General features: G+C 37.4%; 1 protein-coding gene across 3 annotated transcripts in view; it reads left to right on the top strand.

The window, feature by feature from the left end:
* Eif4enif1 (eukaryotic translation initiation factor 4E nuclear import factor 1) overlaps window positions 1–25,925 on the top strand; it is a 50,127-nt gene that overhangs the window by 7,600 nt on the left and 16,602 nt on the right. For all 3 annotated transcript variants that reach the window (XM_077796820.1, XM_077796822.1, XM_077796821.1), the window contains exons 3-10: window positions 6,172–6,245; window positions 9,305–9,432; window positions 12,756–13,042; window positions 13,303–13,504; window positions 17,288–17,463; window positions 24,006–24,141; window positions 24,342–24,521; window positions 25,464–25,696. In XM_077796820.1, coding sequence (XP_077652946.1) covers window positions 6,172–6,245; window positions 9,305–9,432; window positions 12,756–13,042; window positions 13,303–13,504; window positions 17,288–17,463; window positions 24,006–24,141; window positions 24,342–24,521; window positions 25,464–25,696 — 1,416 coding nt within the window. The remainder of the gene's footprint in view (window positions 1–6,171; window positions 6,246–9,304; window positions 9,433–12,755; window positions 13,043–13,302; window positions 13,505–17,287; window positions 17,464–24,005; window positions 24,142–24,341; window positions 24,522–25,463; window positions 25,697–25,925) is intronic.

Raw genomic sequence — 25,925 nt, 5'->3', positions numbered from 1 at the left:
CACCTTTAGCTATAAACTTTAGATCAAGATGCTTATTTTCTAAGTGTAATTGGTAAACCATTCCATTTTAATATGGAACCAGAAAGCCCTAAAAGATTTACATATTTAGGTTTCCTTTAGTATTTTCTGCCTGTTTACTTATTGTTTTACTTTGTTTATATCAGTTTTATAAGCACTTTTTAAAGCCAAGGTTTATTTTTATTGCATTGGCCAGATCAGTGAAAAATACATGAACCAAAAAGAAAAAAATGCTTTCCTATTTTTTCCATTCCCATTTTCTTAATTTCATATAAATTCTTCCATTAGAAGAAAATTATATCAAATCAGTCACTGATAGATGCTTGGGTGAATCCAGGTGTAAGACTTATTTGTCAACATTGTGTGATCTGATATGAATCCCAACCTCCTATAATAACTAAATGGTGCCCTTTTAGCAACTAGCTTCATGAATGGAAGATGATGGAATGAATCCCCCACACCCCACGTGTGGTTGTTCACTATTGTCCTGACTATTAATGCTGTTGTGATCTATTTTTAAAGCTTTCTAATCTCGCCCTCTTTCAGTACTTGGAATTGAACATAAGACCTCACAGATAGTAGGCAAGTGCTCTACCACTGAGCTACACTACCAGCCCTTTTTATTTTTTGAGATAGGATCTCACTAAGTTGCTGAGGCTGGCTTCAAACTTGTGATCATCCTGCCCCAGTCTCCCAAGTCACTAGGATTATAGACGTGTGCCATCGGGCCTAGCTTAAAACTTTTTTTAAATCTTTTGAGAAAGTTACTCTATAGAATGAAGTGTTTGGTCCGTTCAGCAACCATCTGCAAGCCTAATGGGCCAGGACCAACACTAGTGAGCATGTGGAGGGTAAGAACAAGGAGAGGTGGTCAAAGATGGACCTCAACCTAATTGCTACTGTCAGAATAGACACCCTCTTTTTTTTTAATATTTATTTTTTAGTTATTGGCGGACACAACATCTTTGTTTGTATGTGGTGCTGGAGGATCGAACCCGGGCTGCACGCATGCCAGGCGAGCGCGCTACTGCTTGAGCCACATCCCCAGCCCCTAGTCACCCTCTTTAGGAAGAGCTTAGGTCACTTCTAGAGTGCTTTGGCCATTAACAATGAAATAGTTTGTTTCTTAAATACCTATCTTAATTATAAAATATTGAATTTTTTAATTTTCTTGTGTATTGAAATCAGTTCACAAAAGTAGAGTTCACCTTTTGTCCTCTTCTATAAATGTGACTTGGGTAAAATTCTTTTTTATTTTTTTATTTTTTTAGTTGTAATTGGACACAATACCTTCAAACTTTTATATGTGGTGCTAAGGATCGAACCCAGGGAGGGCTTCACTCGTTCTAGGCAAGCACTCTACCTCTGAGCCACAACCCCAGCCTGGTAAAATTCTTCTATAATTTCAGAATGCATAGTTGCTTCTGTGTAGGATCCTGCAGAAAGAAATTGCTTAGGATCTTAACTATTGTTGTTTTGGACTTATATTCAGATTAATTTGCTTTCTGCTTTAATGATGACCACCAAAAGTGGGTGCCCACATTGGTAATTCACAAATAGATTGGGGAAGCTTCACAGTTACTCTTTAAGGAAGACTGCTGCAACTAAGAAAATGTGTTCATACTTCCTTGGGTATGTGACACTTGGGCAAGTAACAGATTGTTCTTTGCTGATCAAGTTTTAGTAACTTGTGCAAAAACTGAGGTCTTAGCTGGGTATTGACTCCTTTTTTTTGCCCAGGTGATAATTTTAGTGAAATTGCCCATTATCAGTAAGTTCCCATGGATTCTTACAAAAGGGTAAACTCACATTCTCTCATGAAATATTCATGAGGAGGGAGCACTCCTAGTTAAGAGTGGGCATTTTCCAAGTATTTTGCCTTTAGCCACAGTTGAGAGTTTTCTTCAAAAATATCCCCAAAAGGTCTGTTTTTCCAGAAATTACTGATGTGAAGGGCTTTTAATGAGATGGCAGTTGAAGAACACTTCTCTTAAGAGACTGGAAGAGCCATAAGGGCAAGGATAAGAATCATCTGCTGATGCTGGGCACTGAGCCTGGAACACAGGAAGAGTTCTGTAGACAGTGAAGAAAAGAGCAATTGCAATAACTTAACTCTTGGTTTCTTTCCTCACTGCTTAAGGGATGGATTCACTCAGGCATTTTAAAGGGGGATACTATCTTTTATACATTTTTAGGACCTTTTGGAATGTAACACATTTGGCTTTCTAAACCCAGCAAGGAGGTACTCTCTCTTGGACCTTAGGCCACATTTTGAGAAAAATGCTCAATTGAAAGCTTTTTTTCTTCTTTTTTTTTTTTTTTTTCTTTATGGTGCTGGGAATTGAATCTAGGGCCTTAGGCATGTCGCATGAGTACTCTACCACTAAGCTACACTATTGGCCTCAACTCAAAGTAGTAATTTTTTTTTTATACTAGGTTTTTAACCACGGGTGCTTTGCTGCTGAGCCACATCACCAGTCTTTTTGTTTTATTTTATTTTATTTTGAGGAAGGGTCTCTCTAAGTTACTTAGGACCTGGCTCAGTTGCTGAGCTGGGCTTGAATTTGCTATTCCCCTTCCTTAACCTCCCAAGTTGCTGGGATCACAGGCAGCACCACTGCATCTGTCATTAAAATATTTCTTTATCTTGACCATCAGGACCAAAATTTGGCCCTCCTAAATGTTTTGTGGAGGTATTAAAATGTTAATCTTTTCCAGTTGATTCTTTTTTTTAATATTTATTTTTTAGTTTCAGGTGGATACAATATTGTTTTTTATTTTTATGTGGTGCTGAGGATCAAACCCAGTTCCTCACACATGCTAGGCGAGCACTCTACCCCTTGATCCACAACCCCAGCCCCTCTGGTTGATTCTTAAATCATCAGCGTTTCAGCAAATAGCTAATAGTAATGAAGAACTTAGATCCTTGTTATATGTTGGCGTTAAAAGGTTTTTTTCCTCCAAACAAACCCCATTGTTTAGAAACTTCTGTATATTGAGAATACATTTATTTTTTTTAAATTGGCTCTTTTTAGTTATACTTGATGAGAATATGTACATTTAACGGTGAAGTATATCATCCTTGGATGGCAATATGCTAAGGTTCTTAGTTTGATGTTTGAATTTGAGAAGGGTAAGGCAATTTGTAATAATCTTTGAGTTACATCTTTGTTGTTGTTGTTTGTTTGGTTTTTTATGTGGTGCCCAGGAATCGAACACAGTGCCTCGTGCATGCTAGGCAAGCGCTCTACCACTGAGCCACAACCCCGGCCCCTTGAGTTACTTCTAGTAGCAGAAAATTATTTGACAGTGTTTCTTTTTTCCCTCCCCGTAGTATTATGTGTATTTCCTACGTTGCAGGGTATTTCCTGTTTCTACCTGAATATTTTTCCCCCTTCAGTGGGGAAGTGGTGGTGCTAAGGACCAAACTCAAGGCCTCATTGAATGTTAGGCAAGGGCTGTATCACTGTAAACTGGAAAACTTTTAAGCCTTTTGCACAGTGCTTTTTAGGATTTTGTACTGTGACATCTGCTATTGGTATTACTACTATTGGTCTATTTGCCCTGCCTCCCTGCCCCAATGTTGTATTTATCTCCACAGGTCTGTTTTGTGCTTCTGGGGATTGAACTAGGACCTTGAGCATGCTAGGCAAAGCTCTTTCACTAAGCTATATCCCTGTCCCATCTTCAAAGCTCTGACACTGTATCTGCCCTGCACATTTGTCTGAATTCTTGTCTTTATTGATTTATAGGTGGCATGACAGTTTTTTTAATTTATTGTGTTTTGGTTTTTGTATTGGGGGATAGAACCCAGGGGTGCTTAGCCACTGAAGTATATGCCCAGCTTTTTTTTATTTTTTATTTTGAGACAGGGTCTCATTAAATTGCTTAGTGCCTCACTGAATTGCTAAGGCTGACTTTGAACTTGAGATCCTCCCCTGCCTCAGTCTCCCAAGCCACTGGGATTACAGGTGTGTGCCTCTGTGCCCGGCCTTTGACAGTTTTTTGTTGTTGTTTTTTGGTTTTTTTTTTTTTTTTTTTTAGAATTTAGACTGCCTCTAGACATTGTCTTATATTTGAAATTCTGTTTATCTTAGGCATCTAAACTTTTTTAGGTATTTCTACCCAATAAATAAGGTAATTTATAAGTAAATCCTAAATAAATGAAAGTACTTAATTGATATCCTGGTTTTAAAACTAAAATTTCCTCTGGTTGTAGGATATTTTGCTCACCTGAAAACATTTAAAGACTTCAGCTATCTGAAGACACTGGGTGAATTTGTGCCATGTTATAGGCAGTGATTCCTATAGGCTGAGAGAGCAAATCTATCCCTCTGATACCTCAAAATATGGAAGCAGCCTGCATTCTCCTCTTGTGAGGTCTGGAATGGGAGTGTTGTAGAGGTCATGGCACAGTGCTCCACGCTTTCTTGCTAGGCAGTTGCAGCATTTTACTGCTAATGAAAGTTTGTGAATTGCTTTATTTATTTTATTATGAAAATGTTTATATATATATATCAATAAGAGGCAGTCGATTTTGTGTATATTCATATAAGTGTGCATGTATGTGTATTAGTTTGTATGTATGTTTGCATCCATATAGAAATGCATGTGTTTCCTGGGTTAGATGAAAGAGCCTATAACCAAATAAACACATACCTTGTTCCCAGATGTTGGTTTCTTATGGGACTAGAATTTCTCAGAGAAATGGCTAAATCCAGCATTAGGACAGGATAGGTACAAGCTAAATCAGTAAAGCAGTGTTTTTTTATTTGTTTTGTTTTGTTTTTACAAAAGATGGGAGCATATTGAAAGAACATGTGAGCCAGCCTGAAAAAGCTTCAGCTGACAATCTGGGATAATTTGGGCACTAAAATAATTAAGAACAATAACAAATTATAGATCATTGGAAAAACTAAGAATCATGATTCCATATCAATATAAAGAATAACTGGGGAGCTGGGATTGTGGCTCAGTGGTAGAACATTTGGCTAGTATGTGTGAGGCACTGGGTTCGATTCTCTGCACTACATATGAATAAATGAATAAAGTAAAGACATAATGTCTAAAAAAAAATTTTTTTAAATAATAACTGGGGGAGAAGGAAAGATGTGTGTTTATATATGATGCCAAGTGCTAGCAGCTGAATATCATGGCATCCAGCAGTGATACTGTTTCTCTTAAGTTAGCGTTTGGCTCCAGGAATACTTTAACCTTAAGCATAAGGAAACCTCAGACAAAGCCAAAATGAATGTTCTCTTAAAAAGTGAGAGGTAGGTATATAGTAGAGCACTTACCTAGCAAGTTCTAGGTCCTAGATTCAAACCCAATACTGCAAAAAAGGGAGAGAGACTACATTATTTAGAGATGTCAGTGTCATAGTAGATAAAAGTTGTAGAGACCCAAGTGAGATAGCAACCAGATTCTAGACTGGTTCCTGTGTTTGAAGGGAGAGAAAATAAAAATAAATGACAAAATTGGAATTGGGAGGGTAGATTAAAGTATTATTGATAACTGTAGTTATATAAATCTGACAGGCCTTTTCAACCAGGGTCTGCAGAAGTCCCTATATCTGAAGTCATCCATTGTTTGTGATGGGTTGACTTCTCTCCTCTGCTGAAGACACAGTCCTTGAGAGAATGGAAAAAGTGTCCCTGAAATAATTTCTGAGCCGGGCAAGGTGGTACATGCCTAATCTTAGCTACTCGGGGGGCTAAGGCAGAAGGATTACAATTTGAGGCCAGCCTTTGGCATCTTAGCAAGACCCTGTCTCAAAATTAAAAAGAAAAAAAAATCTGTAGGGGCAGATTCTCTCTTGGAACTAGATAAGAGATTGTAAAAGAATATTCTCATTCTTTTTTTGTTATAATTATCAACTTTAATTGTGCAACTTGATGGTTTTCACTGACATTTCTATACGTGCATAAATTGTGCTTTTATCACGATTACCATCCCGCTAAACCATTATCTCTCTTCCATTGCATAGCATTCTTGTCCAAACCTCCAGTCCTTCCTAAAATAAGTCAAAAGTACAAATAAGAATTGTGTGAAATGTTTAAGGTAGATACTCAGAATTAATCAAAGGAGAAAGAAGTTGAAAGTGTATGGCCTGAAAACTGTAATTCAAAATCCCCATTTGATTTCTCTTTTTAGGAGGAGCTCTTGGATATAAAAGAACGCCCCCATTCCAAACAGAGACCTTCATGCCTTTCCGAAAAATATGACAGGTATCACTATCATTATAAGTCATTAAGTTCTACTTGTAAATTTTTTGTTCATTTGTTTTATCACACTTGGTAAATTAAGAATAATCTTAAGGGTTATTATAAATGAAGAAAGAACTTCATGAGATAATAACATGAACTTCAGGAAACTGATCATGAAACTAAAACTAGAAAATTATTTGATCAAAGTCACATAGAAAGCAGAAAAAATAGGGCTGGAGTTATAGCTTAGTGTTAGAAAGCTTGCCTCGCATGCACAAGGACCTGGGTTCAACAGCCAGTACTACAACAACAAAATAAACAGGAAAGAAAGATGAGACTTGAACCCAAGAGTCCTCGCCAGGATCTTTTCTCCATACTTTATGGTTCTTGCTCTGTGCTTTTAGGGTACTTCTTTAAGGGCCTGCCCCAGGAGTGTTCTGAGCCCTTTACCTGTGTCCCCCTCAAACTAATAACCATTTAATCATTCACATTAGCCTTATTGCTTCTTAGCCTCTTTTAGAAAAGATAGACAGCTTTGGTTTGAAGACACTACAACTGAAAATGGTCTGAAAATCTCCTATAATAACCCTCTCTCATACTTCTTATGATCACCTTAGTCATTTCTTAAATAGCAAGGTAAGGGGCTGGATTGTGGCTCAGTGGTAGAGTGTTTTCCTCACACTGGATTTGATCCTCAGCACTACATAAAAATAAAGGTATTTTGTCCATCTACAATCTATAACTAAAATAATTAAAAAATAAATAAAATGTAAAGGTACATCAAGAACTAAAAATATATTAAAAAATCAAAGTAGATGATTCATATTTGTTCATGTTTTTAACATACAAAGTATCATATTAGGTTTCATTTCTTAGTTGAATGGGTCACTTAAATTTTGTATGTGGACTCAAGGCTGTTAAACCTAGATGCTTCACCACATTCCCCTGATGAAGATGATATTGGAATAATGACTATTTTGATTGGCTAGCATTTTTAGCATTTATCTTCAGATATGCCTGTGGTGTTGGTTTGCTTGTTTTTTTGTTTGTTTGTTTTCATTGTAAAACCTTTTTATGTCTCAGGTTGGAATTAATTGTTGCAGCTATTTCTTCTTGACATAGTTATAAGCAGGGGCTGAGGCTGTGGCGCAGCGGAAGCACACTTGCCCAGCATTTGTGAGAATTGGATTCAGTTCTCAGCACCTCAAAAAAATAAATAAAATAAAGGTCTATCAACAACTAAAAAAACATTTTAAAAAAAATAAAGTTATAAGCAGACATACTAACTTTTATTCTGAAGTAGGGACATTGTACCTAGTGATAATACCAAAAATAAGAGATGAAAAGGAAAAGAGCTTCATTCTGTTGTTTCTCTTCTCTTTGAGAATGAAGATTTGTTGGGCTCTTAAACTCCAAGTAATCCTCACAAACAGCAGAAGATAGGTAATATCTCCTTTATTGTAAAAGGTTTCAAACTGAGAGGTTGGCTCACTTTTTCAAATGAGCCACTGATAGAGCACTTGCCTACCATGTGCAAGATGTGTATTTACTCCCCCAGTACTACAAAAATAAAAAGTTATGTACCTACTACATAGTAAATACTGAGTTAAGTGCTGCCACATACTTCTGCTTCATGAAATGCAGCCCACGAAAGACATATGTATGATGTCACTATATAGTGCAGCCTGTTCTGCTTTATGGTTTAGGGTTATCCTTTTTGTGAAGACAGCCCAAAAACATGTCTAGGATGTGGTAGCAAAGCTAGAATTTGATCCCAGATTGTTGGGCTCCAGAGCTTTTGCTCTGCACAGTCTACTGCCTATCACTTCATTAAAGAGGGAAACAAAGAGCTGGTGTTGTGGCTCAGCGGTAGAATGCTCATCTACCATGTGGGAGGCACTGGGTTTGATCCTCTGCACCACATAAAAATAAATAAAATAAAGGTATTGTGTCCAACTACAAAAAAGGGGGGAGGGGATCAACACAAAAATCTAAACTACACATCCTAGGTGCTAAAGAGATGTCCTGCTTGTGGAAAAAGTGAGACTGCATAAAGTTTTAGAAAAAGTACATATTAAACATTCCAGGAAATGCTTCTGTTAAAATGCTTCTGTTTTTTGTTTTTGTTTTTATCAGCTGTTAGTACTGATGAGTAATCAAAATGTTTATGAAAATTTTTGTATAGGTCAAGTATAGTTACTATAATCCATGTGTACCCCTAAGATGTGTGCCCTACATGTTTCATTTGTATACAGACCACTGGTTGGTTATTTGTTTAGTACTAGGAATTGAACTCAGTGGTTATCTTCCCCTGAGCTACATCCCTTTCCTATTTATTTATTTATTTATGTTGCCAGAGATTGAATTCAGGGATGCTTAACCACTGAGCCACATCACTAGCCCTTTTTTGTATTTTATTTAGAGACAAGGTCTCACTGAGTTGCTTAGGGCCTTGCTAAATTGCTGAGGCTGGCCTTGAACTCGCCATCTTTCTGCCACAGCCCCACAAGCTGCTGAGATTACAGGCATCTACCATCATACCGACTTCCTCTTTATTTTTTATTGAGACAAGGTCTCAGTAAGTCACTGAGGGTCTCACTAAATTTTTCCCACCTTTAATACCAAGGATCAAACCCAGGGGCGACTTACCACTGAACCACATCCCCAGCCCTCACTAAGTCGCTAGGGTTCATTAATTTGCTGAGGCTGGATTTGAACTTGCTTCCCTTCTACCTCAGCCTCGCGAGCCACTGGGATTACAGTGTGCCACCACACCCAGCTAAATTCCTGAGACTGGCCTCAAACTTGGGATACTCCTTCCTCAGTTTCTGATTGACTGGGATTACAGGCATGCACTACATTACCCAGCAAACCATTGGTTTCAAGTTCATGTTGGTATTATTAAATTAATTGCTTGTTTTTGTTCTCATCTTAAGAGGTAACCATTCTGAAGGCAACCATGAAATTTTATATTGGAAAGGGGTTTCCTTAACTTATTACCTGAAGAGGTTAGAGATTAAACTACCCACGTTATAGTTCATGGCTGCAAATGCTAACTCTCGGTACCTTTTGACCTACAGTGATGGTGTCTGGGACCCTGAGAAGTGGCATGCCTCTCTTTACCCAGCTTCAGGGCGTAGCTCACCAGTGGAAAACCTGAAGAAAGAGTTGGATAATGACCGACCCTCCCTGGTGCGTAGGATCATAGGTGAGTGAGTACAGTTTCTTAAAAGTAGAGACAGAGGTTTGGGGGAGGCAAGCTCTTAGCTGCTAGTTTCATTGTTAGCTGTGAGTTTTATGTATGGTGGCAGGGAGCTGTTTTCAGGAAACTGATTTACTAGTTGAAATTTTCCTAATTAATAAGGTAATATTATAGTCTTCCTATATGGCAATGGCAAGTAGACTATGTTATTAGGAAATGTAGAGATGTCTTTCATTGGTGTGCATAATAACAAAGCTGTTCTGTAAATCTAATCATGCTTCATCTCATACAAGATTAGTGCTTAGGTGTAAATTGATTCTGGCAATTATTAATTTATAATGAACTGTGAGCAAAATAGAGTTTGGAAATGGTTTGAGACTGGAATAAAGTTTGATCTTATGTACCTTTTCTCTTTAAACTAGAAAAGATATTATTTAAGGGTGAAATGGGAACTTGGCAATATAAAAGTCATTTAAGGAACTCGTAAGAAATTCTTTTGAGATGAGACGACCCATCATAAAAACTTGGAACTGAGCAAAGAAGATATGGGTGGCTCTAGATTGAGTTGTAAGTTTCTCCTACACAAATTGGGCACAATAGCACATACCTATAATCGTTGGGACTTGAAAGGATGAGATAGGAGGATCACAAGTTCAAGACCAGCCTGAGCAATTTAGTACAGCCCTAAGCAACTTAGCAAGATCTCGTCTCAAAATATAAAAAGAGCTGGGGTTGTGGTTCAGTGGTAAAGTGACCCTGGGTTCAATGTCCAGTATCCAAAAAAAAGATTGTTCTATACAGTCTGTAAGTACGCTTACTGCAATAATGTCCTTCAAACAAAGAATTTAGTCTGACAGGCTGAAGATACATCTCAGTGGTAGAAGATGTGTCTGTCATGCATGAGGCCCAGGGATCAATCCCCAGTACCACCCAAAAACAAAACAAAAAATGTGTGTGTGTGTCCACACACATTCTAACAGAATTAGAGATTTTATTAAAATGGTGAAAACTCCTAGACATTGTGGCACATACATATAATCCCAGCAGCTTGGGAGGCTAAAGCAGGAGGATCTGGAGTTCAAAGCCAGCCCCAGCAACTTAGACCCTATTTCTAAATATTTTTTAAGAGGGCTGGAGGCTGGGGCTATAGCTCAGTGGTAGAGTGCTTGCCTAGCATGTGTGAAGCACTGGGTTCAATCCTCAACACCACATAGATACAATACCTTTATTTATTTTTTTAACTATAATTTTTAAAAAGTGGGGGTGCTGGGGAATGTGGCTTGGCAGTTAAGCACCCCTGGGTTCAATCCCTGCTACCAAGAAAAAAAAAAAAAAAGTGAAAATTTAGAAGGAACATGAATATCCATTAGTGGAAGTAGATTAAATAGACTTTGGTATATCCATATATAGGATTATTACATTGTTTATTCTGTCACAATGTGTTACAGGTGTGTTTATTATAAATGATATGCATGTATATTGAGTCATAATCTAGTTATACAAAACTATCTACATTGTATCCTGTTTTTGAAAAAACAGACTAGCACAGATATTCCAGAAAAGTCTATACCAAAACATCCTGGAACTAATTCTGGTGAGATGACTAAAGGAGGTTCTTCTCAATTGGACTAAACTTCAGTTTTCTGGGTTTTCTAGGAAAATATTTTTTACATGACAACATGTTTGTTTATCTTAGTTTATTAAAATTTACATACAGTAGCCTGCATATACAGAATGCCATTAGAGAAAGTTCAGACTGTTGTGTAACTTGTGAAACCATTACCACAATAAAGTAAAAATACTAAGCATTTCCATCACCCCCCCAAATTGCCAGGTATCCGAGTCCCTCCTTTTAACCTCTCCTCACCCTCCTCAACCAGGCAAGCTGTAAATTGCTTTCTATCACTGTAGACCAGTATATATTTCTTAGAATTGTATATAAATGGAATTGTTACAATGTGTACTCCTCATGTATACCTTCTTTCACTCAATTAAGATTTATCCCTGTAGTTCAATGTGTAGTTTGTTCTTTTTTATTCCATTATATGGATTCATCACATTTTATCCATTTATCAGTTGATAGACATTTGGGTTGTTTAGTTTTTGACTGATAACCAAAGCTGCTGTGAACATTAATGTACAAGTCTCTGCATGGACATGTGCTTTCTTATCTCTTGGCTAAATACCTAGGTATAAAATGCATGAGTTGTATGGTAAATGTATATTTAATGTTTTGAAAAACTGCCAAACGCTTTTACAAAGTGTTCTATTTTACATTTCCACCAGCAGAATATGAGGGTTCTGCTTGTTCCACGTTCCTGTCAGCACTTGAAATGTTCACTTTTTAATTTTAGCCATTCTAGTAGGTGTGTAGTGATATCACATGGTCTAATTTGCATTTCCCTTTTCATGTGGTGTTTTTTGTTGTTGTTTTTAGTTTTTGTTTTTTGAGACAGGGTCTCTTGAAGTTACTGAGGCTGGTCTCAAACTTGTGATTCTCTTTCCTTAGCCTCCCCAGGTGCTGGGATTATGGGTGTACACCACCATGCCCACTCTTTTTTTTTTTTTTTTTGGTCTTTTTTTACTGTTTTTAAATACTCTAAATACAGATTCTTTTTTTTCTTTTTTTTTTAGTTGTAGATAAACATAATATCATTTTTATTTTTATGTGGTGCTGGGGACCGAATTCACGGCCTCACACATACAAGGCAAGCGCTCTACCACTGAGCTACAACCCCACCCCCAAATACAGATTTTTCATAAGAAATATGCCAAAAATATTTTATCATTGTTTGCTCTGTCTTTGCATTCTCTAATTGGTGTCTTTCAAACAATGGAAATTTTACATTTTAATCAAGCCCCATTTATTGTATTTTAAAATGGATCATAATTTCTTTGTCATGGCTGAAAAAGCTTTTCTTAATCCAGTGCCACAAAGATTTTCCTCGTTAGGCTTTACATTATATGTGTGATGCATTTTATTATTTTGTGTGTATGTCTATTCAATACCATCTACTGAAGAAAGACTTTTTAAGCAGTTTTTTTTTCCAAATACTGACACCTATTAGTTTTTTAGTAGATAAAACATTTGCTTTTATTTAAATTAGTAAGGTCTTATCAGATACTAATCACAAAAATGGTATAGTGTGAAGTACTTTTAGTGCTCCAAAGAGAAAAGACAGAAGTCTTACTTAAATAATACTGTATGAGTTACTATGAATCTGTTGATAAGCCCCATTACTTTTTTTCCAACCCTCCCCCTTCTACATCACCTAAAGAAAAATATCCTTATAGCTTTGGTTACCATTCTCTTTCCCTCATCTTTCCAGATCCTCGAGAGCGTGTGAAAGAAGACGACTTAGATGTTGTTCTCATCCCACAGAGACGAAGCTTTGGTGGGGGCTGTCATGTGACAGCTGCTGTTAGCTCCCGTCGCTCAGGAAGTCCATTGGAGAAAGAGAGTGACGGGCTTCGCCTGCTTGGTGGAAGAAGAATTGGCAGTGGGAGGATAATCTCTGCCCGGACCTTTGAGAAGGATCACCGTCTTAGTGATAAGGACCTACGCGACTTGAGAGACAGAGATCGTGAGAGGGACTATAAGGACAAGCGTTTCAGGGTTTGTTTTCTAGACCCTTTGACACCTCACATGTTTGGGGACTTAATATTAGAACCTAGATGAATATAGCCCACTTTTAACTAATAAACAAGGAGGAATAGATCGGGGTGGGCAGGGGGACATGGTGATGGGCTTCAAGTCCACAGCATAGTTTATTTATTGAAGTAAGCATTAGTTAATTTGTTAAGACTTTGATTAAAGTACAAATGTTTTGACTAGAATTTTTTTTCTTTTTTTTAAATCTTTTTGTACTTTTCCAGAGGGAGTTTGGGGATAGTAAGCGTGTCTTTGGAGAACGCAGAAGAAATGATTCATACACAGAAGAAGAACCAGAATGGTTCTCAGCTGGACCCACAAGTCAGTCTGAAACAATTGAACTGACTGGCTTTGATGATAAAATACTAGAAGAAGATCACAAAGGTAGAAAAAGAACAAGGCGACGGACGGCCTCTGTGAAGGAAGGTCAGTATAAACTTTGGGAGGGAAGTTCACTTTTAAATGAGATGTGATTATCATTGGCTTAATTGCATACTTAGGAATGGGCACCTGTTGGTACAAAATGTAAAATTTATTATGTTGCAGTTTGATTTTTAAAATTGCTTCCTAAGCAAAATTTCACAATACTATCTTAACCTTTGCCTACTATACGAAACAGGTATTGTATTATCCTGTGTGCATTGTTTTTTTCATGAACACAATTCATGAAGTGTTCCTCAAGGTTGGTAAACATGGTGAAAATAAAGAGGGTTTTCAATTATGTACTAGACACAGTGGTACAGTGGTGTGTTGTTTCTGTATAATAAATCCTAACAACTCTGTGGTATGGGTTTTTTTGTTTTTGTTTTTTTTGTACTGGGGATTGAAACTAGGGATGCTTTACCACTGAGCTTAGTTGATGAGGGCCTCACTAAGTTGCTGAGGATGGCTTAGCCTTCCAAGTTGCTGGGATTACAGAGTGTGCCACTGTGCCAGGTAGTATAGGTACTTTTACGCCCATTTCACAGAATAGAACATAGAGGCTCAGAAGTCTTAAATGACAGAGACCACTTCCTCACCATGCTGATTGACCATCCCAGATCAGTCATTTGTGATTTACCTTCTCCCAAACTGTTTTATCGGCTGTTTGATAAGCTCCTTGCTAAACTGAAGGAGCCAGAGTTGATGTGTGTGAAGAGTCTGGTGCAACATAGGGGCACACTTGTTTTCAGGGCAGTGACCTGGCTGTAAGATGACCGTCCCTGTGCTGATGGTCTTGGCCTGGGGTTGTACTGGAGCTGCTGCAAAGAAAAGGATATTCCATAACATAATCTATGCTTTACTTTTTCTTTTTTAAATACCAGGGATTGAAGCCAGGAGTGCTTAACAACCAAGCCACATCCCCACCCCTTTTATTTTGAAACAGTCTCACTAGATTGCATATGGCCTCACTAAGTTGCTGGGGCTGGCTTTGAATTTAGGATAGTCCTACCTCAGCCTCCCAAGCCCCTGGGATTTCAAATGTGTGCCACCATGCCTACCTTAACATAATCTTAATGGGTAGACTTGTTTCTTTGTAAGGTGAAGACAATGTTTTGACATACCTATAAGAGTTGCTTTTAGCTGTAAAGATTAAATTTACACATCAGAGCTCAGCCTCTCCTGGACACCTATGCAGTACATTTTAATATTAAAGATTTTTTTTGTTGTTGTTTGCTTTTAATAAATGGATGAGCAAAGTACAGACTTTTTATGGCTCCCATATTACCCTTACAGTGGGAAATAAAACTGCAGCAAAATGCCTATTATTTGTCCTGAAGTTGGCAGTCAGGTTCTGGTGGATACAATGGGCCAAGGAGAAGCATACACTGATGAGGCTATTGAGTTTATTTTTGCTAGGGCTCAGTTTCTTTCTCCCCACCTCTCTCCCCTTACATTACTAGGAATTCAATCCAGAGTCTATGCATACTAGGCAAACACTCTACCAATGAGTTGTATCCTCGGCTCCTTTATCTTATTTTTAGACAGGTTCTTGCTGTGTTGCCAAGCTAGCCTCAAACTTGAGATCCTCTTGTCTCAGCCTCCCAAGTAGCTGGAATTACCGATGTGTACCACCATACCCAGCTTAAGGCTCAGTTTGTAAAGTGGAAATAATTCCTCCACCACAGCACTTGTTTTAGTTTAACTGTCAGTCTTTAAAAACTCACTGGAGAAACTGCCTATTGCTTTGTCCATGGCTTATAAAGGTGTCTCTCTCATTACCTGAGGACCCCTGAAGGATTAGGATTCTTAGCAGGCATCCCCATAGAGGAGACATGTAGCCTTATACACACAGTTTTATGTGGAAGAGTTTGGGTAGCTATCCTAGGCTTACTAGTATTGAGCAAGGCACTTATCTTTTGTGCTATTGTATTTCCCTGCTTTGCTATCTAGCTTCTTGGAGCGTTGTTGGAATTAAAACAGAAGTTAGCATTTAATTTCTGTTCTAGAATATCCAAGCTGATTAAAAATAACAAGACTACAGTATTTCTTGGGGAATTTTGAGAAGGGATAGGTCCAGGCTGTGTTTTGTTCTTTTTGTTTAATTTTTTTCCCTCGCTCTTAGAAAGATTCCTGTATGCCAGGATCTTGAAACTATAGGCAACTTTTTTAAGTGTCTTTGCAAGGGGTGAGTTCAGTTCTTAAAAGTGTTTAATGCTTGGTGTCTCTCATTGTACTTGTTCAGAGTTTGGCTTTGGTTTTTAGAGCACTTCCAAGTGACAGATTTTTGTTTGTTTTTGTTTGGTTGGTTGTTTTGTTTTGCTTTGCTTTTTGCCTATACTTTGGCAAAAATTAAGATGTGAAATTAATTAGATGTTAGTACCTGGTAGCTTTACTTACCCATGTATTGCCATCTTAAAAATATAACTGAACAGTTCTGAGGTTACTCTATAATCTGGCACTGTAGAGTAAGACAAAGCTGATTCGAGCAGATTACCTAGCCTTAGATCAGTTTCATCACAGAGTTGCTATAACATAGTGTAGTAAGCCAGTCACAGTGGCACACACCTGTAATCCCAGCAGCTTGGGAGGCTGAGGCAGAAGGATCATGAATTAAAAGCCAGCCTCAGCAACTTAGTAAGACCCTAAGCAACTCAGTGAGACCCTGTCTCTAAATAAAGTACAAAAAAGTGCTGGGAATGTGACTCAGTGGGTAAGTGCCCCTGAGTTCAATCCCTGGTATCAAATACACACACACACACACACACACACACACGCACGGTGTGATAAGTGCTCTGAGAGAGAATGCAAGGATTATAGATAAGGCAATAATTAATTTACTGCACAGAGTGCAAAAAAAGATAGAGCAGACTTACCAGAGGAGGTAACATTTAAACTTTGCCTTGAAGGACAAGCTGTCACCAATCGTAGGCAAAAGATTTACCCTAGCTGGACACAGTGACAGTTTCTATAATCTCAGAAACTGAGGCTGAGGCAGGAGGATGGCAGTTTTGTGGGCAGCCTCAGCAACTTGGCAAATCCCTAAGCAACTTAGCAAGACACTGTCTCAAAACAGTAAAAAGGGCTGGGGATGTAGATCAGTAGTAAAGCACCCCGGGTTCAATACACAGTACAAAAAAAAAAAAAATTGCTCTTGTGCAGGTTTTACATAAATACCTTAGGTTGTTGAACCCTGACTTTAGTGGTGGTATGGATGCATTGGCAGAGCCAAAATAATTTGGTTCCACTTAAGAGTAAAAGACTCGTAAAGAATCTTTAAAAAAAAAAAAAAAAAAAAGGATAGAAAAAGAATCCACTACAGTGTTAGAAAATTGAAGTACTTAAGAGGGGGACCATAATCTTTCCCCTATCATGGTGGAATTCTGGCATTTTTCCTCTTCCAACTCCCAGAGGGGTCATTTTTACTGTTGAAAGTACAGTTCTTGTGCAAAAAAATCTGCTTTTAAAGTTACTTGCAGCTCAACAGGCATGGTGCAAACACCTGTAATTCCAGTGACTCAGGAGGCTGAGGCAGGAAGATCACAAGTTTGAGGCCAGCTTCAGCAGTTTAGCAAGGCCTTGGTGAGACCCTGTCTCAAAACTTAAAAAAAAATTTTAAAAAGCTGGGGATGGACATGCCTCTGTGGTAAAGCACTTCTGGGTTCAATCTTTAGCACCAAAACAAAAGCTACTTGTGGCTCTTCTATATGTGTGAAGATGGCCAAGACCACAAAGTAAGACTGGAGTGGTTCTCTTCATCAGACTGTTTTGTCCTGGTTTTGCTTTCAGGCATAGTTGAGTGCAATGGAGGAGTAACCGAGGAGGATGAGGTGGAAGTTATCCTCACCCAGGAGCCTACTGCTGATCAGGAAGTGCCAAGGGATGCCGTCTTGCCTGAGCAGTCCCCAGGAGAATTTGACTTTAATGAATTCTTTAACCTTGATAAGGTGCCATGCTTGGCTTCGGTGAGTGTAGCAGTGCACTTGTAAATATGAATGGAGCAACAAATGGTATTTAAGATTTGTTTGTTTGTTTGTTTGTTTGTTTGTTTTTGAAATGAGATCTTGCTGCACTGCCCAAACAGGCCTCAAACTCCTGAACTCAGGTGATTCTCCTGTTAAAATGTTGTTTTGCTAGATGCTATTGAGGTTTTTGGCTTTTATTCTCAAATATTTCGATTTTTATTAGGGTTTTTTGTTTTGTTTTTAAAGGCTTAATGGAAATTATTAAAAGATGATTGTGTACCAGTTAACTTTTTCTAGGTTGTTAGCATTTTAGTAAAAACACTTCAAATGTTTAAGAATATTGCTTCCTTTAACTTTGGGGGTAAGGTGGGATGTTTTTGTTTTTTGAGCCAGGGTCTCACTGTGCTGTCCAGGCTGGCCCTAAACTACAGGGTTCAAGTAATCTTCCTCCTGTTTTAGCCTCCCAAGCAACTGGGAATACAAGCACCATGTCTGATTATCTTCTTTCTTTTCTTTTTCTTTCCCAGGGATTGAACCCAGGGGCACTTTTACCACTGAGCCACATCCTCAGCCCTTTTTTATATTTTATTTACAAACAGGGTCTCACTGAGTTACTTAGGGTCTCACTAAGTTTCTGAGGCTAGCTTTGAATTCTTAATTCTTATACCTGAGTCTTCTGAGTGGCTAGGATTTCAGGCATGTCCCACCACATAAAGCCAAATTCTTTTATTTCTAATTATTTGTCTTAAGACTTATTGTGAAGTGCCTTTTTTTAAATTACTCTTGATTTGTGTACACCAACCTGCATTCCTTGGGGGAGTCTATCTGCTTAGATGGTACCATTTGTGATATGATAATGCTAAAAATCTTTAGTAAAAAGAACCTGGGATACTGTATGCATTGCCATTAAACTCTTTTGAGTATAGTGTTTCTGGACTTCTAAAGTAGAAACTATAAGCCATCCCTAATCTTTGCTTGCTACTTACCCTTGTTCTTGTCCCTTTAACATTTATGAATTACTATAACCCCACTGAATTTTTGGAGAAGGGTTATAACTATAGACTGTGTGCATAGAAATGTTTTTTTCTGTGGGATTTTTGTTGTTGTTTTTGGTACCAGGGATTAAACCCTGGTGCTCAACCACCGAGCCACATCCCCAGCCCTTATATTTTATTTAGAGACAAGGTCTTGTTAAGTTGCTTAGGGCCTCACTAAATTGCTGAGGCTGGCTTAAACTCACGATCCTCCTGCCTTAGCCTTGAAAGCCACTTGGATTACAGGCGTGTGCCACCATGTATGGCTTTTTGTGACTCTTTTAAAAAGAGTGTGTAGAACCATGATACAGTAAATTTTTTTTTAATTTCTGTTTTTTCTTCATGTCCTATTTATAACACTAAATACATGAGTTCACTATTCCTGTAGAACTGGTCATTCACAGAATTTAACTTAAAATAATTCTACTCTTTAACTGTTGCTGCTCCTTATTTGATGACTGCATGCACAGAAAAAAATTGGGCACAACAGAGCAGACAAAATTGACCTGTCTTCTTTGTCGTTTTCTTGTTCCCCTACACTCAAAAGATGGCCACCCAGAATAAGTGAGCTGGCACTGCACAGCACTGATTAGATACAGGGCCACAGGTGAGTTCTAGGACAATACTTACTAAATTCTCTGTGGTAAAGGGCCAGGTTTTATTTCTGGAATTAGTTAGTATGAAGTATGTCACAGGGCTGGGGTTGTAGCTCAGTGGTAGAGTGCTTGCCTGGCACATTTTTTAAAATACATGTCACAGCAAATATCAAATTCTTGTAAGAGTTTCTAAGCATTTACTTTTACTTTCTGAACATATGTTAATGTAAACCAGTATGAGCAAAGAATACATTTGTCTGTAGCATTGTTCAGGAATATGTGGAATGTGTATCCAAATCAAACATGGCAAGTGTTTGCTCAGTTTTGTTCCTGAAGTTCTAGCAGCAATTTTAATTGTAAGTTTTCTACCCAGATACATCATAAAGTCTCCTAACCAATAATCCTTTGGTTCACTCCAAACACAAAGGTCTTTTCCAGATGTGAGATTTATTTGTTTGTTTGTTTTTAAAAAAATTTTTTTAGTTGTTGGGTCTTTTTTATGTTATTCATTTATTTATATGTGGTGCTGAGAATTGAACCCAGTACCTCACACATATGAGGCAAGCGCCATACCACTGAGCCACAACCCCAGCCCCGAGCTTAATTTATTTGATGTAAAATGGAGTGGTCCTTCTCTAATTCTTTAACTTCTGATGATACCGTGTTTTGGGGTTTTTTGGTTTTTTTTTTTACATCAACTGTTGAGTGACTTTTTTCTTTTTTTTTTTTTTGCATTCTCTTAGAAGACAGATGGAAATCATATTATCAAATGTTTTCACAGCAGATCAAATTTTAGAGACCTGTACTTGACTCCAAATGTGAGCACCTGCAAAATTCATGTGTGTGCCTAGGCAGAGGAAGAATTCACTTTTTCACTTAAAATGCTAAACTTAAACTTTTAATAACAACAGGTAACATGCATGCAGTGCTGATTGCTTAAGGCTTTACATATAGTAAGTCATTTAATCTTCATAGATCTCTTATAAATTAGTTAGTTGTTTCCATTTTACAGGTGAGGAAGTAAAAGTTTAAATAACTTGCACAAGGTAACCCAGCTAATAAGTGCTGGAAACTGAACCCTAACAGTTTTATTTAAGAAAGAATTTCTGCTCTTAACTCATCACAACTATACTCTCTCTGAAACATAAGAGGGAGGAATAGTCATCTTAACTTTTTGTTCTCATCCCCAGACAAAACCTTGGCTAATGGTGAGCAAATTGGTACTAGGCCAGAGTATCTGTCTTCAAATTTTTCATGGAGTAAATACTCATTAACCCACTTTGTCCCATCGTCCCAGATATGGAACACACAAAACCTTAAATATGGTACATATTATATAATATGTAACATAAGTAATGGTAATACAATAGTTTATGTTATATATATAATTTGTACATTATGATTTCCAACCTATTTTAATGAACTGTGTCAGTGTTGTTGAAATATTTGCAGAATTGAATACTTGGGACTTAATGATTGTTTCGGGTATATATTTTATAAAAGATTCACTTTAAAGCCAAACTGGGATTAATAAAAACAGATGCTCTGATTGTGCCACATAACCAGCTGAACCCTAGTATACAATACTGAGAAAATGACTAATTGGGAAAAGTATGAAAGAGTGTAAAGGATTTGAATGTCAATTGGCAAATGTATAAAGTGCTTAAAACGGTAAGCAACACACAGTAAGCTCCTCAGATATTGGATGTTAATAAATAGAAACAGAAATCAATGACCGAACCGAAAATACAGTTTTTATAACGTGACTGTATAATAAGCCACAAGAAAAATCTTAAATAATGCATTAGTTCAGAAGTATTTATCAAGCAACTGTAGTACCTGGATACTGTTCAAGGAACTGAGGTTACATGAGAACACAAAGATCCTGTCCTTACAGAACTTTTTAGCAGAGGAAACAGGTGAGAAATCAGAATATACACACACACATATATACATGTGTATATATTTGTATGCTATGTTCACTGGCATTGCAGTACCTTAGAAATTGACAAGTTGGCAGCCACAGAAATCTACACAAACTGAAAATGTGGATCACATATGCAAATAATTTGTTAAATACGTAACTGAAAGGTTTAAAATAGATGCAATACTTCCTGGCATGGTAGTGTACACCTGTAATCCCAAGTGACTTGTAAAGCTAAGATGGGAGGATCACAAGTATGAGGCCAGCCTCATAATTTATTGAGGCCTAAGCAACTTAACAATACTGTCTCAAAATAAATAAAAAGGGCTGGGGATGTGGCTAAGTGGATAAACACCCCTAGGTTCATTTGTACAAAAAATAAAATAGATGCAACTCTTAACTAATACTGTCTGACACCTAACAGGGCTTAAATATGTTGAGTGAAGAAAAAGATGACATAGAAAGATCTCGTTGATGTAATCAAAAGATGCTCAAAACAAAATGTGAAGAAATCAATAAACTAGAGTAAAACACAAAAATGTAATTTCCTTAAAGTGGAAAGCATAAAGGAAACCAAACATCAGTCAGTAGAACTGAGTAATTATCAAAGAACAAAAATATTTCATGATATATTTGCTTATCAGAATATTATGAATCCAGGGATATGACTTGTCTAAATGACCATTGTTTGAAGGACCAAACTAATAGTCACAACAGTCATGTAAAAATGCTATTGAAGCTGAGCATGGTGGCACATGCCTATAATCCCAGCAGCTGGGGAGGTTGAGGAAGGAGGATCACAAGTTCAAAGCCAGCCTCAGCAACTTGGCAAGGCTCTAAGTAACTTAGCAAGACCCTGTCTCTACAATAAAATACAAAAAAGAGCTAGGGATGTGGCTCAATAGTTAAGTGCCCATGGATTCAATCCCCAGTACCCAAAAAAAGAAAATGGTACAGAGAATTTACTAACAAGTGAAACGACCAGAATACAGAGTTCTCAGACTCCTTGATCCACTGGTGGCCGACAAGGACATAGCAGAGGATGCCCTGACCTAAGAGTTGGAGCTGTTTCCATTACTCCATTTCATTTGCCAACATATAGGAGAGAGTTTCTGTCATTAGAGTGTCCCAGCTTGCTCTATTATGAAAATTACTAAATAGATTAAACTCTTGGTTTAAATTGCTTTAGTTTCTTAGTATTTCTGCAAAATTTTTCTAAAAGTAAGTTTGTACTCTTGAACTATGCTTTAAAATTTGCTTATCCACTGAAGCAAAATTAGTGACTGATCAAAATATAGAAATGACTTTCTCTATTTCTTCAGTCTTTAGAAAATGTCCAGATACTTCTTGTCCTTTGCTTTTTCGTGTTCTTTTTGTATACCTTGTGGCTTTTTTCCTGTGTGACATAATCAGAGGAAATAAAGAAAATGCAAAGCTACCATTTTTGCTATTTGTAAAACTTCAAAATTTCTTCAACACAAACCATAATCATAGCTTTTAATTACTACTTTTACAGTTCCTGTTGTTTTGATTACAATCCTTAATTTTTCCACTGTGAAATGTCATAATGTTTATCCTACACTTTAATTAATGCAAAATTAGTGCACTCAAAAGTCATATGTAAGGCATGAGAGTCTACAAGTAGAATGTGATTGAAACTGTCTGAATAATTTCTCTGAAATAGAAGTTCCAGAAACAATCAAATTAGGGTCTTCAATTAAAATCCCTTCAAGAGAAAAATTTTATGATTTAGTTTGGATATAGATTATGAAAACATTCTTCTAGATAAGAACAAAAACTTAAATCTAACCATCCCCTGCTGCAATTCTGTCATGCATAAAAACCAGTTTGGGCTGCGCATGGTGGTGCACTCCTATAATCCCAGCAGTTCAGGAGGCTGAGGCACAAGGATCTCCGGTTCAAAGCCAGCCTCAGCAATGGAGAAGCGCTAAGCAACTCAATAAGGGACCCTGTATCTAAATAAAATACAAAATAGGGCTGGGGATGTGGCTCGGTGGTGGTGTGTTCCTGAGTTCAATCCCCAGTACCCAATAATAAATAAAGACCAATTTGGACATTTAACTGAATTTATAATAGGGTAGAATTAAAAGTTTGAATTTTAAAAATACCTTAAATCTAGCTTTTCAAAGATTGGTGATAGAGGGGCTGAGGTAGTTCAGTGGCAGAGCGCTTGCCTAGAATGTGTGAGGCCCTGGGTTGGATCCTTAGCACCACATAAACAGAATGCTTCTATTTATTTTTATCTACAACTACCAAAAAAAAAAAAAAATGGTGCTAGAAATGACTTATGAAATATGGTGGAAAAAAATTTCTGATCATAGTGCATCACTTAATTGTCTCTATTAAACCAAGTCTATGGAGATTGATTTGAAAGAAAACAAATACCTATAAATTTCCCATTAAGCTCAAACAGAAATTAGATATCAGTTAAAATACCATCTTTAAGCTCTGCTTTTACACCTTCATTCCTGAATTTGTTAGGACTGAATTTTGTGGTATTCCTTAAAACTTAAAGACCATCAAGATTGAACCAAGGATTTTCAATTCTCCATGGATTCTTGGTGTTTAGTTAAAGGTTACTTATTACTGGCAGTGGAATACTTCATTCTGGTACTGATTTTTGTTTTTCAACTAAGTCCTCTGAGAACATTTGATAGGACTTAGATTTTCTAATAAGGTAAAGGATAGAAAATCATAACACTGTGTGTGGCCTAGAGACTTCATTATATATTCTTAGAAAGTGCATAGTTGGTTATCCCCAAATTTGAGTTACTCAAAAATGACCAAGAAAGGGGAAGAAAATTGAAGATTCAAAATCCTAAGTTTAAGGGGTAGGAAGCATCAAAGGAAATTTCGAAGAAAGTGATCCTTTCTTAAAATTTGAACTTTCTTGTCTTTTTTTTTTTTTTTTTTTTTTTTTTTTTTTTTGGTCTAGAAACTATTAGCATCTTTTGTCTTTTTCTTCAGATGATAGAAGATGTTTTGGGAGAAGGGTCAGTCTCTGCCAGTCGGTTCAGTAGGTGGTTCTCTAACCCCAGCCGATCAGGAAGTCGATCCAGCAGCCTTGGGTCAACACCACATGAAGAGCTGGAGAGACTTGCTGGTAAAATAGCTTCAAATTCTGGCTTTATATATAAACTCTAGCTTTCTCTGACATGGTTCATTTTGTCTTCATTAGTTAGGGGTTCTTTAGGGTTAGAGGGTCTCTGCATGAAAAGCCTTTAATTTGTGTCCCTTTAATACTATTCTTGATGTTTCCATCCTACTAGAACCAGTTATGTATACGTTTGTTTGCAATATCAGGTCTGGAGCAAGCCATCCTCTCTCCTGGACAGAACTCGGGGAATTATTTTGCTCCTATACCATTGGAAGACCATGCTGAAAATAAAGTGGATATTTTAGAAATGCTACAGAAAGCCAAAGTGGATTTAAAACCTCTTCTTTCCAGCCTTTCTGCAAATAAAGAAAAACTTAAAGAAAGCTGTAAGTGTTTGAGAATCTGCTTTAGATATCTGAAAAAGTTTGGATTGTCTTAAGGCAATTGGTTTTAACATACTGCTATTTCATCAAGACGAATATATGGTGATTTTTTTTTTTCTTAATGATGTTCAAAAGGATTTATTTTATCATTTTTGAGAATCTGATAGTGGTTCTTGACCCTATAAGAACTTTTCATCCAAGTTATTCTTACATAGGACCCAGTTGTAACACCTCAGTGAATATTTTTAATCCTCCCAAGGCAGTTCCTCACAACTCTGCCTCAATTTGCCATGTTCATACTTATGTTAAAAGCCCTTGGCATAACAATTTGGTACTGTAATAATTACAGTGCAGGTAGCAATTTTGCTGACGTTAGGCTATCTGGATTCCTATCCCTGGTAACAAGTCTCCAAAAGATTAATATTATTCTGCAGGACACACAGCAGTATTGTGTCAAGTTTTAAAACTTAGTACCTCATGGTTATGGTCCCCCAGTTTATAGCATCTAAACATTTTAGGTTTAGTTTATATGCCATCTTTTACTGAGTACATGGTTATAACTTTATTTCCTCCTACTAAACAACTATGAGTTTTTTGTTTGTTTGTTTGTTTGTTTTTTTAAAGAGAGTGAGAGAGGAGAGAGAGAGAATTTTTATTTATTTTTTAGTTCTCGGCGGACACAACATCTTTGTTGGTATGTGGTGCTGAGGATCGAACCCGGGTCGCACGCATGCCAGGCGAGCGCGCTACCGCTTGAGCCACATCCCCAGCCCCCAACTATGAGTTTTAAGTGTTTTCAGTTTGTCTATTTTCAGTATCAGCCTTTTCTGACAGCTTCACTTCAGTTATGAAATAAATTATCTTCCCTTTAACCATCATGATAGCTAAAGAGAATTTCTCCCAAATATCCCTTCTTGGTTTAACCTGGACTTTCTTAACTTTCAGCACATTCAGGGGTTGTGCTTTCAGTGGAAGAGGTAGAAGCAGGGCTCAAGGGTTTGAAGGTGGACCAACAAGTAAAGAATTCAACTCCCTTCATGGCAGAACACTTAGAGGAAACCCTGAATGCTGTAACCAGCAATCGACAACTCAAGAAAGACGGAGATATGACTGCGTTCAACAAACTAGTGAGCACTATGAAGGCAAGTGGGACTTTGCCTTCTCAGCCCAAAGTCAGTGTAAGTATTTGGAGCAAATCTCACCAAGCTTTTTCTCCTTTTCCATCTTTGTTTTACTTCCCATAACAATAAGTGGAATTTTAAAAAGGTATTCCGAGTAAGTTGGAAATTCTTTAGTAGTTGTTTGGTCCTTGATGCTTTTGTGCATTAATTATCAATATGTTATTTGTTACTACAAAAGCAGAATTGTGGCTTGTATGTATGTATTGTGGGTGATAGTAAAAAGAGT

The sequence above is a fragment of the Urocitellus parryii genome, chromosome 3, assembly GCF_045843805.1.
Source record: "Urocitellus parryii isolate mUroPar1 chromosome 3, mUroPar1.hap1, whole genome shotgun sequence".
NCBI lineage: Eukaryota > Metazoa > Chordata > Mammalia > Rodentia > Sciuridae > Urocitellus > Urocitellus parryii.
Note: the sequence above shows the minus strand (reverse complement) of the source record. Positions and strands in the feature narration are given on the sequence as shown.